At 42.4% G+C, this 24,573-nt stretch overlaps 1 protein-coding gene across 1 annotated transcript in view; it reads left to right on the top strand.

The window, feature by feature from the left end:
• acbd6 (acyl-CoA binding domain containing 6) overlaps window positions 1-16,235 on the top strand; it is a 30,127-nt gene extending 13,892 nt beyond the window's left edge. Inside the window, exons 7-8 of the mRNA XM_063466592.1 lie at window positions 13,408-13,438; window positions 15,315-16,235. Of these exons, the coding sequence (XP_063322662.1) occupies window positions 13,408-13,438; window positions 15,315-15,469 (186 nt within the window). The 3' untranslated portion in view covers window positions 15,470-16,235. The remainder of the gene's footprint in view (window positions 1-13,407; window positions 13,439-15,314) is intronic.
• The last annotated feature ends 8,338 nt before the right edge of the window (window positions 16,236-24,573 follow it).

The following is a 24,573-nucleotide window of genomic DNA, read 5'->3' as shown; positions in this document are numbered from 1 at the left end:
GAAATGAAACTCTGCTGAGTTACTGACATGTAATCAGAAAGCTTGGTTAGCAAACACGCTGTGGGAGGCTTATTAAACAACTCTGCAGAATGACCTCAGATCTAATGCATTTCTATGTTGACTTGTACACAACATGTGGTCATAATGTAGAGAATTTGACATTATGTGGCATGAGGACATGGCTACTCGTTTGTACATGGACAAGTAAACTAAAAGAAAATGGTGACATCTCCTGCATCCCCACTCCCCTCTTTCTTTTTCTCTCCATCCTTTTCAGAAGGTCACCTTTAATTCACTTTGTGCCACAGACAAATCCCTCAGGGTTTTAGCAGACTGAGTTAGCTGGTAGCTAGCCTAGTGTTTAGGCTCCCTGAGGTTTAGTAGCATCCAGGAGGCTTTAGCTTTGGTAAGCTGGCTCAGCTGCACATCGGAGAAATTACTCCTGTTCCCCTGCACGGCGGCATGACACAGTGCAGTGCAACAGCCCGCGCTGAGGTTTTAACTGTAAGGACGAATCAATTGGAAGTAATCAGGCAAATTGTTTTACGTTGCACAACCCACATAATCAGGACATTTCACAAATGACTTTCTCTTTTGTGGTCATGCGTGGCTCTTTTGTTTCGAATGCTCGCAGGGAGGTGGTAGATTTGTGTCAAATGGCTCATAAAAGACTTAACAGCAGGATAACTGCAAAACACTTCACTGATGATTTACTGCATATCAGGATAATGACAGCAGGAGAGGATTGATGTATAGATGGAAGCTTGTCTTTTTTGTTTTTTGTAAATGTAACTCATTTACAGTCATGTATCCATCTTTAAAATAATACATCTAAGTGAGAAGACGCTTCAGCAGTCAAAATGGGGAAACCTCAATCTCTGCCCAGGTCGTACTAAGGGATCGGCTAAATTTGGGCACACTGAATTTATTTCATGTTTTGTTTACTTATTTCCTTCCTCCTCCTGCCTCAAACAGAATGAAGATGGCATTAGTGACTCAAATTGATCACATTCAGTCTTTAAAATCTATTTTGTGGAAACATGGGTATAGAAACAAACACATATTTCAGAGGCAGGATTTTGTATCTCGGCACAATCGCAAACTCGCCTGAATTCATGTATTCAGGCCACGGGGAATGTTCCACCTGCTCGTCTCAGGTACTGCAGCACGTCCGACAGTCTGTGCAGGAGGCTGAATATTAAGAAACTGGACCTCAGTGTCAGAGCTGCTGGAAGCAAATTTATGAGGTGGCAAAGAGGTGGCTCAGAGAAAAATATAGTCGGCTAAATCATGCCACTCTGTTGCAATGCCAAATTATCTCACTTTGTAAAGCTTACAGAATAATATGCCTCCCATTAGAACATGCTGGAACACCCTTTTGTTAGTTGGTCGTGGGGTTTACTCAGGAGTGGAGAAAGTAAGGGAATTATTTTTGTTGCACTGAGGTAATATGAAAAATGTAACGGGTAGTTTTAATGGTTCGTTTTTGTTTTGGGTGTTTTTTAATACAAAAGAAATGTGAGAGGTTGTTCACGAGGGGCAACGGAGGCATGTTTGGGTTGTTTGTAGCCTATTAGTGCGCCCAGTAATCTCTCTCGACCTCTACCAACTGCCGAGCAACCAGTAAATAAAGATCAAACATGATTTATGCTTAATTTGTTGATTAAAAAAGGGGAGGGGGGCTTGGAGTTAAAAACAAAAGTATTATCATTTGCTTGGCAGAAGAGGGAAAATCGTTTGAAATTAATCAACTGATTGTTTTAGTGAATTGTTCCCAAACCCTGGTAACCTGCATTAAGGGCTCGTTTGATAGTTAATCCAGGATCAAGGCCGGGAAGGACCACAATAGGTAGCTGTCTGTGTTTGAATACACAGATCTGCCACCTGCCAACTGTAGATCAGGCTCTGGTTATGGTGCAGTAAAACCCGCTGCTCCTCCTCCACTGCATCGCTGCTCCCTCGACTAATACACCCAGAGCAAGTGGAGCAAGCAAGACCAACTGGTGGCAAGACAAATGCATTTTAATAGGAGAAATTAAGACTTTAATATAAATACTAAGGTGGTATTTAAGCAAATTGCAGTTTAGGACTTTCATTACATCCCAACAGTGGGATAAATTGATCCAAGCAGGAGAAAATTCATTGTAAATTTAACCTCCTAAGACCCGAAGTCTTTCATGGAATGCGTTTTTAATTTCTCTTTGCATTTGGGCTGATTGGGACCTGATGAATGCAAAAACAAAGAAGCAGAGTAAATCTGCTTCTTCGTGGGTTTGATTTTTGTTTCTGAGGAAAAATGAGATCCACATATGAGGATATTCGCTTTAAATTTCGATAGAACAGTGGCAGTATGATGTCCTCGTAAGTGGATATCAGGCCCTTGTAGAGCAAAAGTTAGTATTTTGGTCTAGACAACCCAAAATGTGATGTCCACATATGTGGACGCCAGGTCCTAGGAGGTTAAATATAATTAGTATTACAAATACCTGAATTATGCTCTGATTAAAAACTGCCAAAAAATGATTGATTCCAATTACTTAAAGAACATATTACCAATCTGGAAAGCTAGTGGCGAGTCTGCTGACTTAACCCTTAGTTGTTCAGAGATGTCCCGCCCGGTGCATTGGTCTCTAAATGTAAAATAAATAAATAAAAAGCAAACGGTAGCCATGAGTTCTGGGATTGCAGTTCCCTCTTTTGGTCAACCAAAGTCTGCTCAAAGGAGATTAGTCAAAGAACTCTGTCTATACGTGAATACCAGAAAGTCTCCATAGTCAAAAATCTTGTCCCTTGCTAAAATATTTTATTTCATTTGCAGATTTGATTATATGCCAACTGATTTGACTTTCTTACTCCGGGGGGGAGGAAAAATAGTCCTACGTGATCTTGGTTGTAAAATTGATACTTGCCAGTTGTAGGTGTTAAAATAGTCTCTTTTGACGAAATTCATAACGCACTTTGCTAAATAAAAGACAGCAAAGTTCTTTTACAGCTGCTGCGTATGAATACACGTTTAAACGCACAAGCTTTGTCAAAATAAATCTTCAGAGGGAAACTCATTCGGAGCACAGGCTGGTTTAACATTTCAGTCAGCCCGACTTGTTTGTATTTTAAAAAGTTCAACAGAAATCATCACTAACCATTCACTGTGTTTTACCACAACACTGTTCTCTCAATAATATTACCTCATTGATTCAGTTTGGTTCCTTCAGTTTTAATCTGGAAAAAATAAATCAAAGCAAGACAAACAAGTTTCAGATATTCAGTTACATTGTTCCCAATCAAGACTTTTGTAATTTTTCTTTTTGTTCACCTTGTTGTTTAGGAATATGTCCCACACGGCCCCACATGTGGTCATTCGCTGTCCAGATGCTGTAATCGCAAACCCACGGCTAAACCTCATCGGCCACACACACACAGACAACTTTTGCTTTTCAGGTGGAAATCCCAAACACTTTAATCTTCCCAGCAACCCTTTGGGTTGCTACGGAAACACATTTATAAAAAGGGTATACTCAGTCGTGGAGGAGGAGTTAAGAAGGTACGGCTTAGGTCCAGACTAGCAGGAATGGTCGGGGTAGATTTTCACAATGTCGGCCTTAGACTGGGATTACTAAGAGCGTAGGTGACACAGGGAGGATTAGTTTAACAAAGAGGACAGACAGGTGACATGCAGGTGAACCCAACAGGCCCTCAATGCACAACAGGAAGTGAGCATTAAGGGTAGGTGATGGGAGGAAAAATGCAGCTAAAGTTTTAAGCACCATGACTGCATCTCGCATTCTTTCACTTGCTTTTTGCCTGTCCCTCTGCCTCTCTTTTCCCCTCTCCTCATCACTCTCCCCTCCCACCCAGCCAATGCCACCATCCCCTTCACTCCATCCCTCTCTGCCTCCGCCTCTACTTTATATTAAAACAACATGATCCATGAGGCAGCGAGGGCGACTCGCAGCACCGCTAATTCTAATTAAACCAGCGTGGTAGCATGGCCACGGCAGGGCCCAAGCACTCCCAGTCTATCAGTCTATCAGATAGAAATTCATAACTTAATTGAGGTCAGAGCCTTGAGCCAGCAGAACAAAAGTCTTCAGCCAGGACCAGCGAGATCAATAGTAATAAATATCTGACTGGGTGGCCTACAATTGGTGGCTGGAGTGCACACAAGTTGCATACGCACAGCCTGCACGTGGGACCTGCAGATGTCTCGTGTGAGAGAAGTTTGGCCTTTGAGACGTTTTATTTTATTTACCTTTTTTTAACTTTTTTTTTATTCCAAGAACTGGGCAGAGCACGGCGCTTGTGTAAAACTGGAAAGGGCACACTGTGGCTTCAAGTCTGTATAGCTGATTTGTAATGACATGGTCTCTCCAAGGATGCATTGATTTGATATTGTAGTGAGTGGAGTGGGTGGACTTAAACTGAGGTGGATGTTGATTTATTTATTGAGGCCAAACAGTGAATTTGTCTCCATGGGACACCTCGACTTTGCTGAATGTGTGCATAGATCAGGAAAGAACTGTAAATAATCTTTGAAGATTTTCCACATTAGCACTTTGTGCATTTGTTCTAATCTAAAGCTATTAGCATGTAGACATTAGCTTATAGAATATGTTGGCTTCTCCTCTTAAGCCATTTATTCACCAGCAAAGAGGTGCACGCTACACTACACTGCTCATCTCCTGTCAGTTCATAAATGCCCCAACTGGAAAAACCAAATGTTTAGTTATGTCATGCATCTTTGTTAAGCCAGTGTAATCTTAACTAATCCACACACCCAGCTTTAAGAAGCCTGTCTTAACATACAGGTGAAGGGCCCTGATGCAGATGATATTCGGGTCCTGCTTCTGCAAATACACAAGGGTCCATTATAGCCTGTAGCCAAATATTCACTCATGCTTCGGAGATCCTAAGTTATCACAGTAACCTAAAGATTTGTCAAAAATTCAAGACTTTCTAACTCAAAGTGAAAATGATAATGCAAGGAAAATGTGTCGGTTATTTATTTATACACACCCACACACAATGCCAAATGTTGGCACTGCGTTGGAGTAAATCCACAGGTTGAAGGCTTCAAAACTAGTTGCAACTGATGTGTTCATTACGAGATTATTCCAGTTATTTCTTTTCTCCCCTGTACCTCCCAAAACGTACTGCATTTATCACTCATCTTTTAGTGTTCATAATTTTTCCTTCATAAATTCTCTAACATCATTTTCCAAAGCTGTCCAGTTGCCTGGATTTGAGTCTCTGCCCGGTCCCTGATCTAAACGGTTTTGAATTTAAAGAGAGAATGCATTTTACATAACCTGCAAAGTCTTACTTTTGAGGAGGTGGACCCAAGAACATTGGCCTTTTACACTTTATTCTAATAAGTTTATAGGAGTAGTGACAAAGATCTACAAAATCCAGGAAACAGTCATTTTGCTTCTTGGTTTAATAATCCCGACTTGCTGTGGATGTACTGCATGTTTAATTAATTCAAATATATAAAAGGTCAAAATGAAGCATAAATAAAAATTACAGTGCTTACTGCGAAGTGCATGACTGCCTTTTTTCACAATAGAAATATTTTTGGTTTCTGCCAATTCCCTGCTTCACAAATCAAGTGGCACATTTGAAAAACATTTCATTTTAAACCGAACAATCTGTTTGTGCACATTTTTCACTAAAGCACATTAAACCTGTATCAATATTAAATCTCCCACCGAATTAGCAAAAACATAAACCTCCTTATGGATCTGGTGCTGCTCTACAGTAGCAGAGTCCTCTCATCGGTGTCCTCTGCTGTGGTGTCGGCTGCTCGTGTGATCAAAGTGGCAAATGCGCTCACACACACCATGGCGGGCTGATTGAAATTCTATGGTGGAGGTATTATTACACGTTTGTGTCCCTCCCCTTTCCCAGCACTGCCTCCTATAACTAATGGCTCAGTCAGCCCAGTCATAACAAATATCCAGCAATATTTGTCATAATTGTGTGCGCGCGTGTGCATGCGTTTCTGTGCATATAATTGTGCAACCTATCCTCCAGAATGTATAGGATAATTAAGAAAATGCACCAAGGTGGGAAAGGTAAGGAGGGAAAAAATCAATTGAATGAAAATGGATAACACAATAAGGTGAAGGCAGAAAGTGGGCAGAGTAAACAAAGATGTGAGATGGACACTAGTGAGGTCTGATAATGTGATGCAACACTGACCTGTTAGAGGGTTTGCCATACTGCCAATATTTGTCTTTCACATTACTGAGTGTATTGGGCTGTTTTTGGCAAAGTCGCAGTTCAGTCAGCATGATTGCTCGATGGCACTACTAAACAGTATTTCCAGTGTAGCAGAACTTCCAAGTATTTGTATTGCTGGATAAGACAAAATGGAAATGCTTAGGTTTTTTTTATTACTATACAAGAGCCAATGGGCCATGAAGAGTAGTAAGGAAAAAGCAAGAAGGTAGATTTAAGACAGAATGAGAGTAAATCTGCTTCTTCGTGGGTTTGGGTTGCAGCACAATGATGGTATGTTTAGAATGGATGCACTGAACTTGACTCTTAATGAGACACCAGCACCCAGGTTTATCAGATCTGCTAAAGACTTCCACTTTTGCCATGGTTCTCGGCTGGAAAAGGGTGGATTGCCAACTCCAGGTCAGGGACAAGTTGTTGCCCCAAGTGGAGGAGTTAAAATATCTTGGGATCTTTTTTTTTTCCAAAAATCTGATGGAGCAGACTGGGGCTGCATCTGCAATATGGACTGGTCAGCTGTAGTGAAGAAAGCTGAGTGTGAAAGCAGAGCTGTTGACTTTACTGGTCTGTCTACATCCCTACACTCGCCTGTGGCCTCTGTCTTAGAGAGAGGGTGGAGAGTCTGAGTAGGATGACTGAGTTGGCGAGGTGTTCCAGGCACATAACACAGGGAGGAGGACTCGAGGTAAACCCGGGACACACTCCGAGATTAAATCTCTCGGCTGTCCTGGGAACGCCTCTGCAGTTTCCCCCTCCCGAATGAGCTGGGGGAGGTGGCTGGGGAAAGGAAGGTCTGGGCTGCTTAGGCTGCTGCCCCCACAACCTGACCCTGGGTGAATGGATGCATTACTGCTGCTTTTTTTTTTTTTTTTTTTTTTTTTTCTTCTTCTTTCCCTATAGACCTGATTATGAAGATATAAATATGACTCTGGGATGTTACTCAAGTGTTGTCTTTTTTTGCATGAAGTCATTTAAATCCACGATGATGTCCTTTTACCATAATTAACTAAACTCGTACATGTTAGCCATTTTCAAGCCAGCCTGAATCGGAGCACGGCTCTGTAAAGGATACACACAGGGTATCGTTTCCCCGTCACACAGCACTTGTCGTCTTAGCAGTCACGCAGTAAGCTGGTGTTATAGGATACATATTTGGTACTTGCTGCACATTAGCTGGACTCGATGAAATAAAAGCTGTTGCAGTGCGCTGTTAAAAAGAGCCTATCAGACACCGATACAGTTATGAATCTATAATATGAGCACTCAGAAAAGAGCCAGCTACTTGACAGTAATGGTCCAGCCTAAAGAGCCATTCCAGCAGGTAACGGTCCTCTTTGCCATCATCAGCTGTTGTTTCTTTCTTATTGGCCACTCACTGGGCCTTGCCTACACTCAACTATTTGATTTCCATCGTTCTTAACCGTCCACATAAATTGTCAGGAGCATTAAAGCTGTCCTCGACTGTTGCAGACAGAGGGGGAGAGGAGAGTGAGGGAGTGAGAGCTGGATACAGACAGCGAGGGGAGGGGATGGGGTGAGGAGAGAGAATAAACAAAGTAAGTGTTTTGCCTTCCATCAGTCTCCTGCAGTACTCAGCTTTATGAGTCCCTCACTCCAAATGCCTCAGCCAGAGCCCCCACTGCTTGCCCATTGATTTTCATATTACACTCTTTTATGTATTTATTTATTTCATATATTTCTTTTTAAACATCATCGATGAGCCGCAGGAGGGCCTCTGGCGATGTTAATTCTCAGCCTCAACCCCATCTTCCTTCTCTGATGGCTTTAATGGAGGCTAAGGTGTCCCATGGGAACAAGCAAGCTTTGCGACATAAGAGGGGCGAGACGTGTGGAGGGGAAGACGTGGATGAAGAGATGGAGATTTAGTGAAAAGACTTTTTGCCTTTCTCTGTAGCAGAGAGGAAGGAAAATGACTGTTAAAGTTCTTTAATGCTGAAACTGCACATAGATCTACAGACACACTGTAACCCTCTTTAACTCATTTAATATCTACGGTCCCTTTTTTATGTCTTTAGGTTTAGCTGCTTGGTGTGATAGCAGATATAGAAGTGACAGAGATGGGGAAAACCCAGGAAGCTGAAGGACACTCGCAGAAGGTGTGAAGGGCAGGGAGTTTGGTGTTGGGGCTAATTTGACCGTGGGCGGCAGTGCTCACACACTGAATGGCAAGGTTACCTCTCCCAGCTCAGAGAGGAGACCCAGATTCAATTAAGGCTGGGCCTGGTCTGCAGATCCTTTTAACTGGGGGCCTTCCCAGTGCACATGTCAGGAAAAACGTCCACAGAAGCATCAGCAGCAAACAAAGGCAAAGGCAGCCACACAGCTGTGTGACGTCTTCAGTTTCACTTAATTCATGGATATTTTAATGTAAGGTAAAGACACCAAAACATTTAAGGGATCCAGTGATGCTCATCTTTATATTGCTTTAATGCATGTTTTAGTTTCTAGTTTCTGCTGTTCGTCTGTTTTTGTCGCTCATTATTTGTCACAATCTGTTAAATTTCATTTGGATAGAACACAAACTGGTGATAAATCAAAGTATAAATATCAGCATACATATATTTAGCTGTTAATCTGCGTAACTTTGTACTGCACTGCATTTTTGCTTTTCCATCTTGTTTTTGGAGCGGTCTACTTATCAGAGGTTTTGCACGTCAATCCCTTTATTGTGTAAAGAATCAGTGTCTTTGAATAGATTTGGCTTGAAGGGTAGAAGCGATACACAGTGCCCAGGACACTGAGTGCTGATTGCATATGTTTTGGTAAATGGCTTTCTGCTGGTTGATATGATTGATATATTGTGCATTTAAGTTGTCCAACAAGGTTTTGGTGGCACAGTAGCTGCTCTAGTTTTAGATGGGACCCACTGAAGGAGGATCAGCTTCTCAGTCTGGGCTCTTCTTTCTGATTGATGGCACCTGCTCATCATAATGCTGTCTGCTGGAATCTGCATACCAATGATCCCAGCCGCCTATCGATTCACCCCTCATCTACCCCACACACACCCTGGAGACCAATACACACACACACACACATTCATCCACTCAATCTCCCTCCCCAACCACTGTCATTATAAAAGTCAGCAGCTGCTGCTGCATGCATTGATCATAAATCATAATTGCTTCTTCATTTTTCCCTACTTGTTTAATGTTGCTGTCAGGGACAGTAGGGGGAGAAAAGGAGGAGGCGGAGAAACGGAGGAAGAAGAGCCCAAAGAAAGTTTACTGAGACGCAGAAAAATGAGATTAGAACAGAGAGCTGAAGGAGAAATGGTCTCCAATCTCTCCACTGGCCTTTAAAAGAGCAGCAGCCTGACATGTCCGCATTGGCTCAAGAATTTAAGCTGTTGTTTCCACTTCAGAGAGACTAGCCGTTTTCCCTATCAGGCATTTTTAAGCAGCAGTTTGGATCTTAAAACTGTAACTCTGCTCACATTAAAAGAACCAAACTCTGATATAGTGCTAAATGGTGTTTTGTTTTGTCTTTATGAGGATTTATGCAAGTGACTAAAGGCATTGTGTGCTAATAATATGCATCAGTATTTTAGAGATGCTGTTTTATTTATTTTATTTTATTTTTTAATATAAGATAAATGGCGCAGGGACTCGGCAGTTCCATTCGTTTGCCTAGCTGAGCTGAGTTTCCACCTCGGACATGTCCTAGATCCCCTCCTCTTAATCCTGGAGTGAAGTTTAGCTTTGGTTGAATGTTTTGGAGTATCCACTGAAGAAAACGAGTTAAACTGCTTTACAGAAATGAACTCAACATATTTGACCGTCCCCTTCTCCTCTGCAGATAAACGGAGCTACAGACTCTTTTATTTGTTGCCTTTTTCACTTTGAGTTGTTTTGACAGTCCTGTGCTGATATTTTTAGGAGTGGCTGGTACTTTATGATAGACATGAAAGAATAAAATATATCTACATCCGATTTGTTTTCTTCTTCTTTCCCCACTTTTGAGCACTTTTGGAATAGTTACACTATTTTTGATCTTTTTAAAAGTATGACTACATGCTGCATCTCTGTATTTCCTTAATTCACTCCTCCTCTCATCAATCTTGCTTCACATCATTTGTGTGTTAGAAATGATAGATTGGTGTGACTTAAATTCACCAAAATTGCAAGTGTACTGATAGATCAATCCCTATCCATGCGGCTCCTAAACGTATTGCTCCACCCCATTAGGGTGATACACTACACAGTGCTGGATCTCTCCTGCTGCCATTGTGCAAGCAGCTGCTTTATTGAGCACTCTGCTGACATACAGCCCAGCATTTCTGCATCGCAAGGGGAAACTTTGGATGACATGTAAAAGCAGAGGTTTGGTGCAACATGCCTCCATAATGGGATGGGAACTTGGGTGCACGAGTGAGGTGGGAGGGGGGCATGCTAGCTGCAGGTATTGTGGGGGGGGAAGGAGTGTCTCTTCCTGGCTGCTTCCAAAGCAAATGGAAGACAATCCAATTTCCTGTGATTCCATCAAGCCTCCGTCCTGGATCCGGGGGCATTAGGGAACGCTGAGAGGACAGGCCGCTGACCCCCTCACATGAACATGCAAGAGGCATGTAGGCTGCACACGTGCGCTGGCATGCTCATCTGTGTATTGTTAGGTTTGTTGGCCAGTGTTTTATCAGTCACATATTTTCACTTACGAGCGCACACGCGTCCTTTTATGCTGCTGAACAACAAACTGCAGATTAGCGCTGGAGGCAGATTAGAGCTTAAAGCCGTTACACTTTAATTATAACTGTATTTATGTGCGTCGTGGTCTTTCACTTGGCCCTGGCTGTAAACATCTGCCGCTCTCCCACTGTGCTCAGTCTTTGTTTGTCTGTGTTGTGAACTAAAGGGAAAATTGGTTGCAGCATTATCTTATTTACACAAAATGCCGAGAAGATTAAAACGTGACCCTCTTGTTGTTAGATGTATGTACGCATATATAAATACAGCTATTTTGCTACAGGTCTGCCTGCTCTTCTCCAGACTGTCAGACTGACACGTTTTCTGCAGTACATCACAGGTTGTGATTTGACTCGCAGTCAGACAGCATTGTTGTCTTGGGTTAACCGCTGCACGCTTTCCACGCTGGTGGCGATTTGCATCTGTTCTCTGTGATCCACCCAGAGGGAATAGAAAGCTCTAATCCAATCAGCAGGTCCCTGAAGTGCTGCCCCTGAGAGATGGAGAGAAACACAACAATAGGATCACTCTGCACTGGTTTCAGCAGGAGAAGGCAGACAGGAAAGGGAAGGAAGGGAAATGAGGGATTGTAGAGGAGAGGGATTAAGTCTGAAGAAGAGACGAGAGGAACGAACGGAGGCGAGGATGAAGGGTGAAGTAAGGAAATGAAATGAGGGAGGTGTGGCTTGGTGTAACAGGAAGTAACAAAACAGGAAAGACTAATGAATAATTTTACAATAGTTTGGAACTTTTTTGACTGCAGTGACATGTGAGCTACAAGAGCCTCCTTAATTTTAATCTTATTTGAAATGATTCCACTTGGTTCAACTACTGCTCTTGTTCTAAGGCCAGAGGCAACAGTTTGATCATTTATTACCACTGAGGTGCAAATGCAGGCTGGAGCAGTGATTTTAAAAAACTGAATCTCCTGTTGATGGTGCCTGTCAGAATTGTCTTTTATATCTACAGACACGCAAGGACACATTTTTCCCCATCGCTGTCCTCAGTCCAACACGTCATATAAGATATTATATCGCTGCCACTGACCCTTTGACCACAAGGATCATCTGTTCAAAGAGCGTACACTCAGATCACAGATGTTGAGGTCACAAACTCGTGTATCAGATATGATGCACTTGATGTTATAGCGTTAAACACGGTTGCTTACAGATGAGATGTATATAAATTTTTTATTTTATTTTTTTTATGCATGTTTCTGGCTCATCTTTTAAAGATTTATTTGGTTGGGGCTGAGTAACAAAGTAGCCATGAAAGGGGTGAAATGTGAAGACTAATGCAATGTATGCAAATATAGCCAAAGTCCAGTGTTAATAGAACTTGACCTATTAAAATCTATAATATGGATAAAGGTGCTGGGACATCTACACATTATACCTGCAGAAGCTGCTTTGGTGTGGAAACGTGTCACGGAGCTCCTAGCAAATAGTTTTTGTGCAGCATTTGAGTTCTTTTTGTTTTAAATGCATGCACTTTGTGTCTGAGCTGCTGTGGTTCCTAAATGCAGTTAGTTGGTTGTGACATTTCTTACCTCCCAGATATTCCACAAACTAACTTGAATGTAAGGGGGGGGGGTGCTACACTTAAATTCAGCGAGCTCTTTAGAATAAACCAAATGTTTAAAGGCAGGCTGCACGGTGAGTTGCTTTTTGTGTTTAAATACACCTGTGGCAAAATGACGGAGAACACCTAAACTCCAGTGTTAAAGGATCCGGCCTTCTTGTCCATATAGTTTGATTTGTATGAGCTTTGACTTATTAATTAACACTTCAAACAAGCCACACAATAGTCTGCGAATTATAAAAAATAAAATGAATAAAAAATAATTTCCAAATCAGCATAAACTTGAGTGAGAAATGTTCCCTTTCTTCCACTCAAACTCCATAAATCCAGTATTGATGCATCGTTTTTTTTTCATCCGGTTTCGTAATGGTCATATAAACATTACAACTAATGTTGGAAACCTGCTGTCAGCTGAGATGCCCACTGAAAGCATCCAGATGAACAGAATCAACCTTTCGGTAATCGGTTTAGATTCGGGTTGATGCTGGATGGGCAGCTATGATTGAAGGGGGTGATAGCTCCCCTTTTAATCTGAGTTTTAGGTTTCAGGTTAACCAGAGCTGGAAACGACCTGCAAGCTGAAAGTTTAGATTTTTCAGGTCACATGTTTCTCAAATCAATATCTCATCGTCTTATAATTCCCCTTTGGTCCAGGCAAACATAAACACAGCACCCTTTGTCCACAAAAAATATTTAATTTGTATTCTATCAGGTGCGAGTTTCCCTCTTGAAGTTTGGACAAAGTGACAGCTTACAACTTAGCTCACACCAAATGTTGGCAGTATTTCTGTGTTAAGTGGATATTGTTTGAATGTGCACTCAGTGAAGTATTTGTTTTTGCTGTGTCACAGGTCCTTTGAATTAAGCACTTGTTTTTGGCTTTTTACAGGACGATGAAGGACAGACGGCGTTGCATTATGGTAAGAAAGCATCATGAACACTTTCCTTGCTGTAAAGCTTTTTGTGCCTATTTTTCAAATTGGCTCATCTCATTCCACATTTATTCTGCACAGACATTATGTTGTCTGCGTGCACACTCTCACTTTATTTACAGCAGCTTGTTTTTTGTGCGCACGCCTTCTTTGACTATATTTTGTTTCAAATTGATCATCTTTGAGTCCTGCTCCTCCCGCTCGATCCTTTCTATTCCTCACTTATTTTCTGCTGTTTTTCCACAAAGTTTGTCATTCCTTCCTTTTTGCTCCTGCATGTGTGTGTTTGTGTGTGTTTGTCTGTGTGTAATAATCACTAGACCTCCCAGAGGAAATCAGCAGTGGTCCTTAGACTCCCCTGACCCCCTCGTGCCCCAACACACATGTCCCTGAGGGGCGTTTCCCATGTCCTCTGAGCCTCTGTGTGTGCATGTGGCTGCACCATCTGTCCCTGTGCTTGGTGGCGTTGGAGTGGGCATGCTGGATTACCCACTGGAGATCTACACACACACCCGCACTCACCAGAAGAAGCCCTGAGGATGGGGCATAAAAAGATGACTAATAAACATAAGCGATGAACTCCAAGAGACAAATAGCAGAGAATGAAAATTCATTCCCACCTCTCTTTGCACAGGGCCACACTGGCTGGCAAGTGATTAATTGAGGGTTTACTGCTCACCATAAATTGTTCTCCTCCTCTACGGCTCCCCCGAGGGCCAGCCACTTTTTACAGCTCAAGGCCCAGGCGAGAGACGCGCCGCACGCGCACACACAAGGCTGGCTAAATAAAATACTGTTTAGAGTAACAAGAGGAGGGCTGCAAGTGTGGCTGGGGGGGAGAAACAGTCAAGCTTTGTTACTTGGTTTTAGCTGGAAGATTAGTGATTCTTGTGGCTTTGCACACTTGCACACCTCATACATTCATTCATAGCTGCAGCTTGAGCATGCACACAGGCTTTCTCTCACACTCGCATGCATTCCGATGTAACATCGCATCCCGTGCGTGCACACTCCCACCGGCCACCTCTGAGCTGGAGGTTAAAAGGCCTTGCTGTCAATCACTGCGGCTGCTGACATCAGCGAACATGGCACAGCAGAGTCTGCTCTTTAAAAGCAGCGAGCGACAGACGCCGGGAGGGAGCGTGTCAGAGGGGCAAGAGGTAGATCGGGAATGAAGGAACCCTCTAACTGGGTTAAGAAAGTGCACGCTGCCCCCCGCCCCTCTCCACTCTACACTGGGAGGGGAAAGACCCTTTTAGTGGGGTACAAATTGCCAATGGGGCAGAAATGAAGTGTTTGAAGGAAGCTCAGGTCCAAGCCAGTGTCAGTGCTGGGCCTGCAGATTAGCTTTTCATTAACTGCAGCACTTTACATACTGTATTAACCCACAGTGTGGAGATGGAATAAGGCAAATTCACTTTAACCTGGCACATCATAACAGTGGTTCATTATTTCATTAACCATTTAAAACTAAATGAAACGCAACCACATTAACTCTGTTTGGTTAAAACTTTAGCAATATTTTATTAATAAGCTGCAGTCTCAGTGGTTCGAGTTGATACAACTGGACAAATGAAACGGTTTACCTCCATGTTGTCAAAATGTTTAGTTTATTCATCCATTCATACGAGGACTCGAGTTTCTGTAACGCCTGTCTTGGCAATCCATCCAACAGCTGAGACCTTTCACTAAACACGTGTGAACCTCATGGGAGTAAAAACTCAAGGATACTCACCACTGATGTGATAGATAATTGGAGTTCTATGCATTTCTTTTCGGGAGACGGAATATATTGATTTAAAATATCGTACATTTCATGTTATTCTTTCGGTTTCCAATGTGACTTTGTTTTTTGTTTTTGTAGCTTCGGCGTGTGAATTTGTTGAAATTGTGGATCTGCTGCTGAAATCTGGAGCTGACCCAACTATCACAGACCAGGAAGGTTGTCTTCCTGAGGAGGTCACTGAATCCCGTGCGATCTCCCTTCTCCTGCGTGGGTACACTACTTCGAAAGGCTGAATCGGCCTTGCATCCCACCACCCTGTTACTTCCAATCTCCTAGTCTCATCCCTGCTCCCCTCTTTTGCCCAGCCTTCCCATAATCCCTCATTCATCCCTGCAGAGACTTCTTTTCCCCCTTTTCAGCCCTAACAGTCTGTAGACCTGGACTGCAGAAGGGTTTTGTTTTTTTCTATTTTGTGTCTTTTTTTTTTCCTCTCCCCCACCCAAATTGTTGAGGTGACTTTGATTTCATTGGTTTAGCTCTTTTTGAGCTACAGTTGTAAACATTAGTCATTCAATTTAATACACAAGGGCACTGCATGTATTTTCAGTCTTCTATATACTGTATTGACTATCTGCACAGTAGGGTTGGGTGATATGACGGTTACTGTAAGACAGATTTATGAACTGATAAGGTATAGCTACAAGACCTTTACTGGAAATGGTGCAATTAAATGAGCTGGACAGCATATTGGCAATATATAAATGACATTGTGTGCATCTGTGTTAAAGCATCTGTATTTATCCGGCATCACCAGATCAAGCAAAAACAGACATTCCCATTCACTTATCTATAAACGCTATAAGATATCACAATATTTATCATCATCACGACATGGTGTAACATCCAAATCCATCAGAGAATCCCAAACATATCACCCACTCCTACTGCAACCAGCCAGGCCTTTTAATCAGTTTAGTCTGTTCTGGTGGTTTGTTCATGATTCTGTTAGGTACCAAGGAATGCTTTCCACATGTTTCATTAAAGTGTTCTGCAAATCTGCGTCCTTGACTTCCTGTTATCTGTTCAAAAAGAAAGCATAAGCACTGTTATAGAGTTCCCCATGTGAGCGATGTAACCCGATCCCACTTGGGCGTCTTTCTCCACGTACATGTTTACATAAATGTGTGCGGCCATGGCCTACACTGTTGACGAGCAACGTCTGCAGAGCAGAGCTGCTCGTCTTGCCAATGGACCAATGAGCTTGTGCAATGGTGAGGCGTCTGCCTGTGCCTCCTTCACAGGTGTCGTTACTCCTAGAATGTTGGGTCGGATTTTAGTGAAACCTGCACATGATGATCACCTGATCCAGATTGTTCTCACGGTCATGTTTGTTGTTTTACGGGCGCTCCTAGATTCATACTTTTGGATAAATCAATTTTTTTTGTGAGCATTCTTGATTTCCAAGTCTGTAAATACAGCATTGATGATCCATCATTGATGATCTGCTTGAATCCAAGGAGGACGCATTGCTATGGTCACTGTTGGGAGTAATGGAATACATGTACCTGCGTTACTCATATTTTGTATTTTAAATACGTAACTGTCTTCCATTAGTTAGCGTTTAAGAAGGTGATATTCAGAATATGCCCTCTCTAATTTTAGTAATTCCACGCTGGAGGTAGGGTTGCCAACCGTCCCTTAAAAAACGGAATCGTCCCGTATTTAGAAACAAAAGTACACGTCCCGTATTGAGCTAATAAGGGACGCACTTTGTCCCGTAATACAGTGAGAATCAAAAGTAGTCTATAAATGTTAATGGAATTAACGCTTTGTTTGAAAACATAATTCCCAGCCCCTCTCCTGCTTTGTGACCAATGAGCTGACAGCACACTTATGACAATTCGAGTATGACAATTCAAATTACCGCTTATCTCATTGGTCGAGGAAAGGTCGCTTGCGGAGAAAATACCGGAAGACAACAGATGACCACAACAAGAAGCATGGCCAACAGGGAAACAAACGCCGACACTGCGGTGCAAGTCTCGGACGACAGTACACCTAAAGCTGGGCAGACACTGTGCGATTTTTTCAGTCACGTTATTCAGCTCCTGCTCAAACTGCACGATTGACTCGCAGAGGTTATAAGTTCGTAGGTCACGATGCAGGGTCTCACACTATACGGCCCGATGCTCTGATGCGACCTGAGTGCTCACACTGTGCCTCCATAAAATGAAGGTTAAAACAGAAAATCTGTCGCTCGCTCTGCCTCTCTGTCTTTCACTCACACAGACACGCACACCACCACCACCAACTTTGCTAAATTGCTAATGAAAAACATTGATCAGGCAGCTGTGATTGAGCAGCAATGTAAATCCAACTATTTTCACGGTTGTTGTGGTCGTGATAATTTTGTGAGGCCACATCGAAAAGGCTCGGATGAGCTTTCCAAAGTTCTACAAGTTGTGCCTCCATCACTTGTGTCCAGATCACACGCTGCACAGCCGTACTGCTCCGTCTATTTCACCGACGTTTGCGCGTGAGCACGTACCCCACGTATACTACACGATGAAGGCCAAAATCGGGCCGATCACCAAAACGATCGCACGACACAAAAATCGGCTCAAAATGGGCCAAAAATCGCACAGTGTGAGCCCGGCATTAGACCAGCAATGTTTGTTCCAGCAAAGAAAAAAAAGGCTGCAAAAGTACAGGGAGGAATGGGAAAAGGAAAACACCTGGCTGGAAAAGTGCACGATAACACCTATAAAGCGCACTGCACTGTGTGCACTTTTTCCATAGGCATGCTTCTAATGGTGGGCACATGAAGAACATGAGGGGCGTGAAAGCTCGGGGAACCCTTAACCAATTTTTTGTCCACCAGGCCACGGCAAAAGCAGATATGGTATGTAAACACTGGTTTGTTTTTTTTAATATGGGCATGTGCAGTGAATATCAGCGCTATGTGGCCGGAAGTGTGATAATATAATTAATTTTGTGTAATAAACAACTGCAAGGATAGATGATTACAACAAATAGATGACTAATACATAAAAGTAATACATAGATGAATAAATGATGATGAGTTATGATGCGTAATCATGGGAACAAGCGGGTTTACAAACGGCAGCAGCTGATTAGCATTAGAAAAGCTGAAATAATACCTCAACTGAGGCCAGTTGTACCAAATGCACTATATGTGCACCGTTACAAGAATGTTTTTCGTTCTATTGTTTTCTATTAATTTATATAATTTTAAGTTAAGCAGGACAGAGTTCTTTTAAAGAAAGATTTACTTATATTCTCAAAAGTTAAGCATGACAGGCTTCTGTTTAAGAAAGAGACCTGTTTTATTTTGTTAATGTTGTCATTTTGAGCTAAAAATAAATGGCTAAATGATCATTTGTTTCCCATGTGTTTATATCACAAAGAATATGCATCTACTTAAATCAAATTCAAATCAAATGGTTAAAAAAAACAATTTCACACACAAAAAAAGAGCTACAAAATTCACCACACTGGGAAGGGTGAAGACAACTGGGTTGCCCGGCCCTGGCCACGAGGTGTCCCTTATTTATTTTTCAGGGAGTTGGCAACCCTAGCTGGAGGAAACCCAAACAAAATGCGCATTAAGAGGCTCTAATGTCTGTGTCTCAATCTCGCGGCCCGCATAATGACGTGAAGAAATATTTTGTAAAATTATTCACAAAAATGATTTAATATGAAGGCAATTGACCCTGTGCACGAGAAAATGCTAACTTCCTGGTTTGAGACCGGATGTGGGGTTGTACATTTCCGGTAGCTTTACTTTGCGGTCAATCGCTACTTCGAAGATATTCTCCAAAATCATGTCCAAAACTCGAAAACGGAAAGATCGCGTTAAGTTACAAAGAGCAGAAGGTGGGAACACTCACCACTGTTGTGTCATAAAAAATCTAATGATCAATTTTGACGTTTAAAGAGTTTAGATCGATCAGGTGTTTACATCACTCAACACAAGCAGAACTGCATTACTGCAGCAGAAGACACATCGTCCACATTCAGAAGCACATCTCTGTATAGTGACTGGTCTTATGATTTAAACAGGCAAATGTTCAGCATTCAAACTACAGGTGAAGAATAGTCAAACCAGATGTTTCCCCGTTATGTCGATATCAGCTAGTCAAGTACACACCTACACAGCATGTTAACAAACCGTGAAAAAAAGCCACACAAAAAATGAATGATTGCTGGTAACGGTTTCTATACATTAGTATTTACGAAGGGTATGTTGTGACTTACCTTCAAAATTACAGTGGTCCCTCGCTATAACGCAGTTCACCTTTCACCTCGCTGTTTCGCTGATTTTTTAGTGCAAGTTTGCATGTTTGTTTGTTTTTTTACATCACATTGTGTCCTGCGTCCTGATCGCTGCAGACGATCTCCTCCGTGACGTCTCTCCTGTACAGTACAGAATCGCTGCATCGATCGCTAGCAGTGTGACTCTGAAGTGCAGTACTGGATGTCGACGAAACGTTTTGCACCGTCAAAAAATAAAATTGGCTAGTTGATTTCACCTATCGCTGGTTATTTTTAGAACATAACACCCGTGATAAACGAGGGACAGCTGTTTACAGATACTGAGAAATATAACATTTGAATCCCTTTTCTCTTTTGAGAAAAAGAGAGGCGCTGGGGAAAAATATCGACAAGTCGATGAACATCATTTACAGATATATTGGGTAAATGCCCGAGACATCTATAGAAATGTAAATCGCGGCTTGATTCATTCATTTGCTTAACTTGTTTTGGACCGTAAACAGGGCGCGAATAGGACACCGGAAACAAAGCTCCCCACAGGAGTTTCCGCACCGGAAGTAGCATATGCTAACGTGCACATAGTTACAGGCATAGCCCTAAAGCATGTAGCCTCATGGGCAGTGTAGTCCGTGCTGCAGGGAGAATGGACTGCCATACCCGTTATGTGTCTGTGAGCAAGAGGAGGGAGAAAAAGGAAAAGTCCGAGCTGTCACGGAGCAGAAACAGGAGCTGGAAGCATGTAAATATAATAATAACCACTGCAGCCAAGAAGAGTGCCTGACGAGCCCATTTGTAAGTAAGCTATTAAGACTCGACTGTACACTGTGTTCGTGTTTTCCTCTAAAACAATAAGTTCCGTTGGAGCAGCCTTTCAACGCCTCTCTCTGTCTCTTGCTAGCAAAGTTGACCCAGACAACAAAGTAAAGCTAGTTTTCGGCTACGAGCCCGACACGAACCCGACGTATTAGCCAGAGGTCCCTTTACTACGGCTCGGAGTCGCGGACCTGTTTTATATACGCGCGGAATAGTTTTCTATACGAGATCGCTGCAAAAAGTGCAGCCTTACCTAATGTCCACCTACTGTTACTCATTTATATTAAGATTTAAACATCTAGTTGGTATTGGTATGGAGAGTAACCTTCAGTAATAGTAATAAATCACACAGCAATAGTTCATTCATGTAGTTGTAAAAAGCATGATAATATATTAAGTAATCCAAAGTATTTAGAATACGTTACAAAATACATTGTGGGACATGTAATTTGTAGTGGAATACATTTTAAAAGTAACCTTCCCAACACTGGCTATGATTAAGTGCACGTGCAGTTGCACATACAAAACACCTGATCGTTAACAGCATTACTGACCTGAATATTGACTTTAAGGTAGAAGCAGGCCTCATTACAATAAACTTGATCAATAATCAAAACCAAATCTGGGGGGAAAAGTTTTATATATTCATAATTACTAAGACGACATTTACTGGACTTAAACACATTCACAAAGTATTTGTTCTTTTCTAACCTCCAACAACATGTTCGGTTCAATACCTTAGGTTTCAGTGGCCTGATGGACACAATTGTTTTAATTCAAACATTTAAACCACGTCCCCACATGACCTGCAGAGACATGTAGTCCACAGAGCATAAACACAACATATTGTATATAGAGAGCAGCCTGTGCATGATTATGTCATATAAGGAGGAATCTGGATGTTCTCCAAAAATAACCAACACATGGTCAGAGTCCAAATCAGCTTTACTGGTCCTCAGCTCTATGACACACACACACACACACACACACACAGTGCAGCAGATGAGAATGCACTAAATCTGGATCCTGCTTCTTAACTACAGATTCATGAAGACGCCGTGCACGTTTGGGGGACAAAGCTTAATCCTTTACTCTCAAACACACAGCTTTGCTTCCCCCACCCTCCTGCACTTAAAGCCCCGCTGTGTTGCACTGGAAATCTGCTCTAACACACAAGGCGTTAGATAACTGTCTCAACATGTCAGTCACTCGCAGATCTGTGACAGCTTTACATGGTCTGGTGAGGATCAGTAGTCATCGCTTAGGGGGGTAGCGGTTCAAATTCGATTTTTCGTCTTGACAGGTGTTGTACAGTGCTGGCAGTAAATTCAGATGCAAGTGAGGTGTGCTGTACACGAGCTGAATTAAGATCCCTCCGCATGATTTCGAAATTTGCATCCGTGTCTCGTTCAGCCCTGCTTTCACAAGTCTCAGCGGGGAAGAGGCCTCAGAGTTTTTATTTCATCTTCCACTTTTGTAGACTCCGGCCAAAGAATCTTCCTCAATGAAATTTTGTCCATGTCAGCTCATGAATTTTGAGGAGGAACCCTGCATAAGCTAAGACGGCGCCTTTTGAGTATTCAACATGAGTCCGAGACATGATGCTCTACAATCCCACAAAGAGACAACCGCTGACCATCTCGTCGTTATGAATTCTATCCACATCCAGCCATTAGGCTGTTGGTGTATCTCTAAAGCCTGTTTGGGTCTCGGCGTTGTCTCCCCGTTGCTTCCTAAACCCCGTTATACTTGCTTGAGGTAAGAGAGAATGACGGCAGTCGTGCTTCCCTCCCGGCTCGTCTACGAGACTCTGACACTAAGCCCATTATGCTTCCATTATGGGGCCTCAATTTTCCTCTGAGCTTTTCACTTCTGACACGGCAGCTCCCTCCCTCCTCAAACCGCAGACTCATACCCCCCAAGGCACAGTGCCGCACGGCTGTTCAGTTAGGAACTTCAGTACATTTTTAAAGTACCAGTACTTTGCCCTGATTCTTATTCAACGGCAGTTATTTAAAATTGCATTAAGATGCATAATATAACAACATTACATGCAAGCAGGCGTCAACAACAAAACATAAGAGACAAAACTAACTTTGCACAGTTATACTTCAGTAACTTAATTTGACAGCAAAGTAATTAACACTTGTGAGATTCAGCGTCTTCTTCAAGAAGCTGACACGTGGAGAGGGCTGCAAAACTAGTGAGTACAATTAGCCACATAGCAAACCATAGAATTTGTAAAATGTTATTAAAAAAGACACTAACACCACATACATGATAGCAGTGTAGCCTTGCATGTACCTGAGGTGAGGCCTAGCATACAGCTAGTGGCCGAGTTGGCACCCACCTGTCACGCCGGCCCAGACCCATCTTTAACTAATTTGTCGATCATGTGGAGAAAATAAAATCCAAATGGATTCTCACAGGGAAAACAAAACCTTGCTATTCCTAACTGTGGGAAACTACTGCACAGTCTTCAGAGGCAGATTCTGGGGCGATTTTTTAGTTTCAGGGTGAGCCAGCAGGTATTTGGGCCAGGAATTCAGTTATGAATGCGCTTGTGAATATAACATGTTAACAAGCATTATTGTCAGCATTACTGGCACCTGCATGCAACCAAAGCCTCCTTAAACCCGACTATAAACAGAAACCCAAACTTCTTGTTCCTTGGCTGATAAGTGTACAGAATTTATTTAGTATTTATTTATTAGTCAGTACAGAAAAGCGTAGCTGGGATGTTGAGGAATTACAGCGTCATTCTGCACACTGCCTCTCCTTTACTTTCTCTCTCCCGTAAAAGCCATACCATGTTCTTGCTTTGGCCCGCTCTTAATGCAAGCCTTTACCTCTCCACAGCCCTTCCTCCATCTTTTCTTTATGCTGCAGCACGCCCCCCACACCCACTCTCAGCAGCAGCGTGGTTAGGAACCCAGCAGTAAGCAAAAATCCCCCTGCTGCTGAAACACTCTCCACTAATACCAGATTGGTTTAGTGGTGGCTTGGACTGCGCTCGTGTGAGTTTGTGCAGGTTTGTGTGTCCTCTGCTCTGATGCCTATGTGTAGTTTGCGTTGATGAAGAAGCGTTACCACTAACTACCGAAACCAAAAAGTTGATGTTTAAGACTTTAAGAGGCTTGGTTCTGTGTTACATTAGAGATTTTTCTTCAATACAGCTACACATTATCATCTACCTGATACACATTTGGCTACCTGTAACCTATCGGATTTCTGTAACAGTGACTGTGGAGTGGAAAAGTCCCAGTTTCACATTAAAACAGCATTGAGCTCACAACCTTGAGGGTGTCATTGAGAGGCCTCCGTTTGACTCCAGCTCCTCTTTAAGACTCACTCCGTCATCCTGCGGATCATTGTTCACTGCAGGCTGGATGAAGTTGTTTGGGGAGAAAAATGCCCTGTCTCAACGCTGCAAGATTGACTTTCGGTCTGAAAACAAATCCTATCTATTTTGCATGTTAATTTATTCCCTTTTGCTTGAGAAGAAAAAAAAACAGTTTCCTTGAGGAAGTTTGTAATAAAAGCCTTGCGATCGATGATAATGGCATTTGTGCTTGTGTTTGTCATCTTCGCAAAAGCAACAGTGGTGGAGTTTCCACAGATTTATTTGTATACTAGTGCTGTAAGTGGCGTGTAAATTATCCTAACTGTCTGTGTGGCTCTTTATCTTTGTAAGCCAGTACTATTAGACCCTATCCATTAATGCCCATAACCCAGCCAATCAATGCTTAAATAAAAATCAGCTCAATTTGTAGCATTTTATGCAAACGTGCAAACTCCAACCAGGCTGACGCTTTGCTTTTTGTTTTTATAATGCTACAGGAATAGCTAAAACACAAAGGAATCGATATCACTTACGTTTGGGTTATGTTGGCCTGCTCTCAAACAAATGCTGCACGTTGCTGCATAGAAATTAGTTTCATACGGATGTACACTGTGCTGTAATTTCATTATAATTCTATACATGCTGCGCTTAGCCAACACCATAGTCACAGGGAGCAAATCCATTGTAACTCGTGAGCTTTTATCAATGCAGAAGGAACTGCATGTGTGCATTGTGAGTGCCAGTTACAACTAACGACGCTGGGTTCATGTCTGCTGCACTGACACGAAGCCGACACGTGACTATTTTATGTTATTTCCTGGTAGCGTCTCAGGGGTGACAGCGCCGATCATTCTGTCTGCTGTTTTGGTTGAAATGTGTTCAAAATGTGAATTTTAACAATTTTGAAATCAGTGTCTATGAAGCAGCTTTACTTTATGTTGTGCA

Source organism: Pelmatolapia mariae, linkage group LG23 (genome assembly GCF_036321145.2).
Source record: "Pelmatolapia mariae isolate MD_Pm_ZW linkage group LG23, Pm_UMD_F_2, whole genome shotgun sequence".
Taxonomy (NCBI): Eukaryota; Metazoa; Chordata; class Actinopteri; order Cichliformes; family Cichlidae; genus Pelmatolapia; species Pelmatolapia mariae.
The sequence above is the reverse complement of the archived record's forward strand: the minus strand, read 5'-3'. Positions and strand labels throughout refer to the sequence as shown.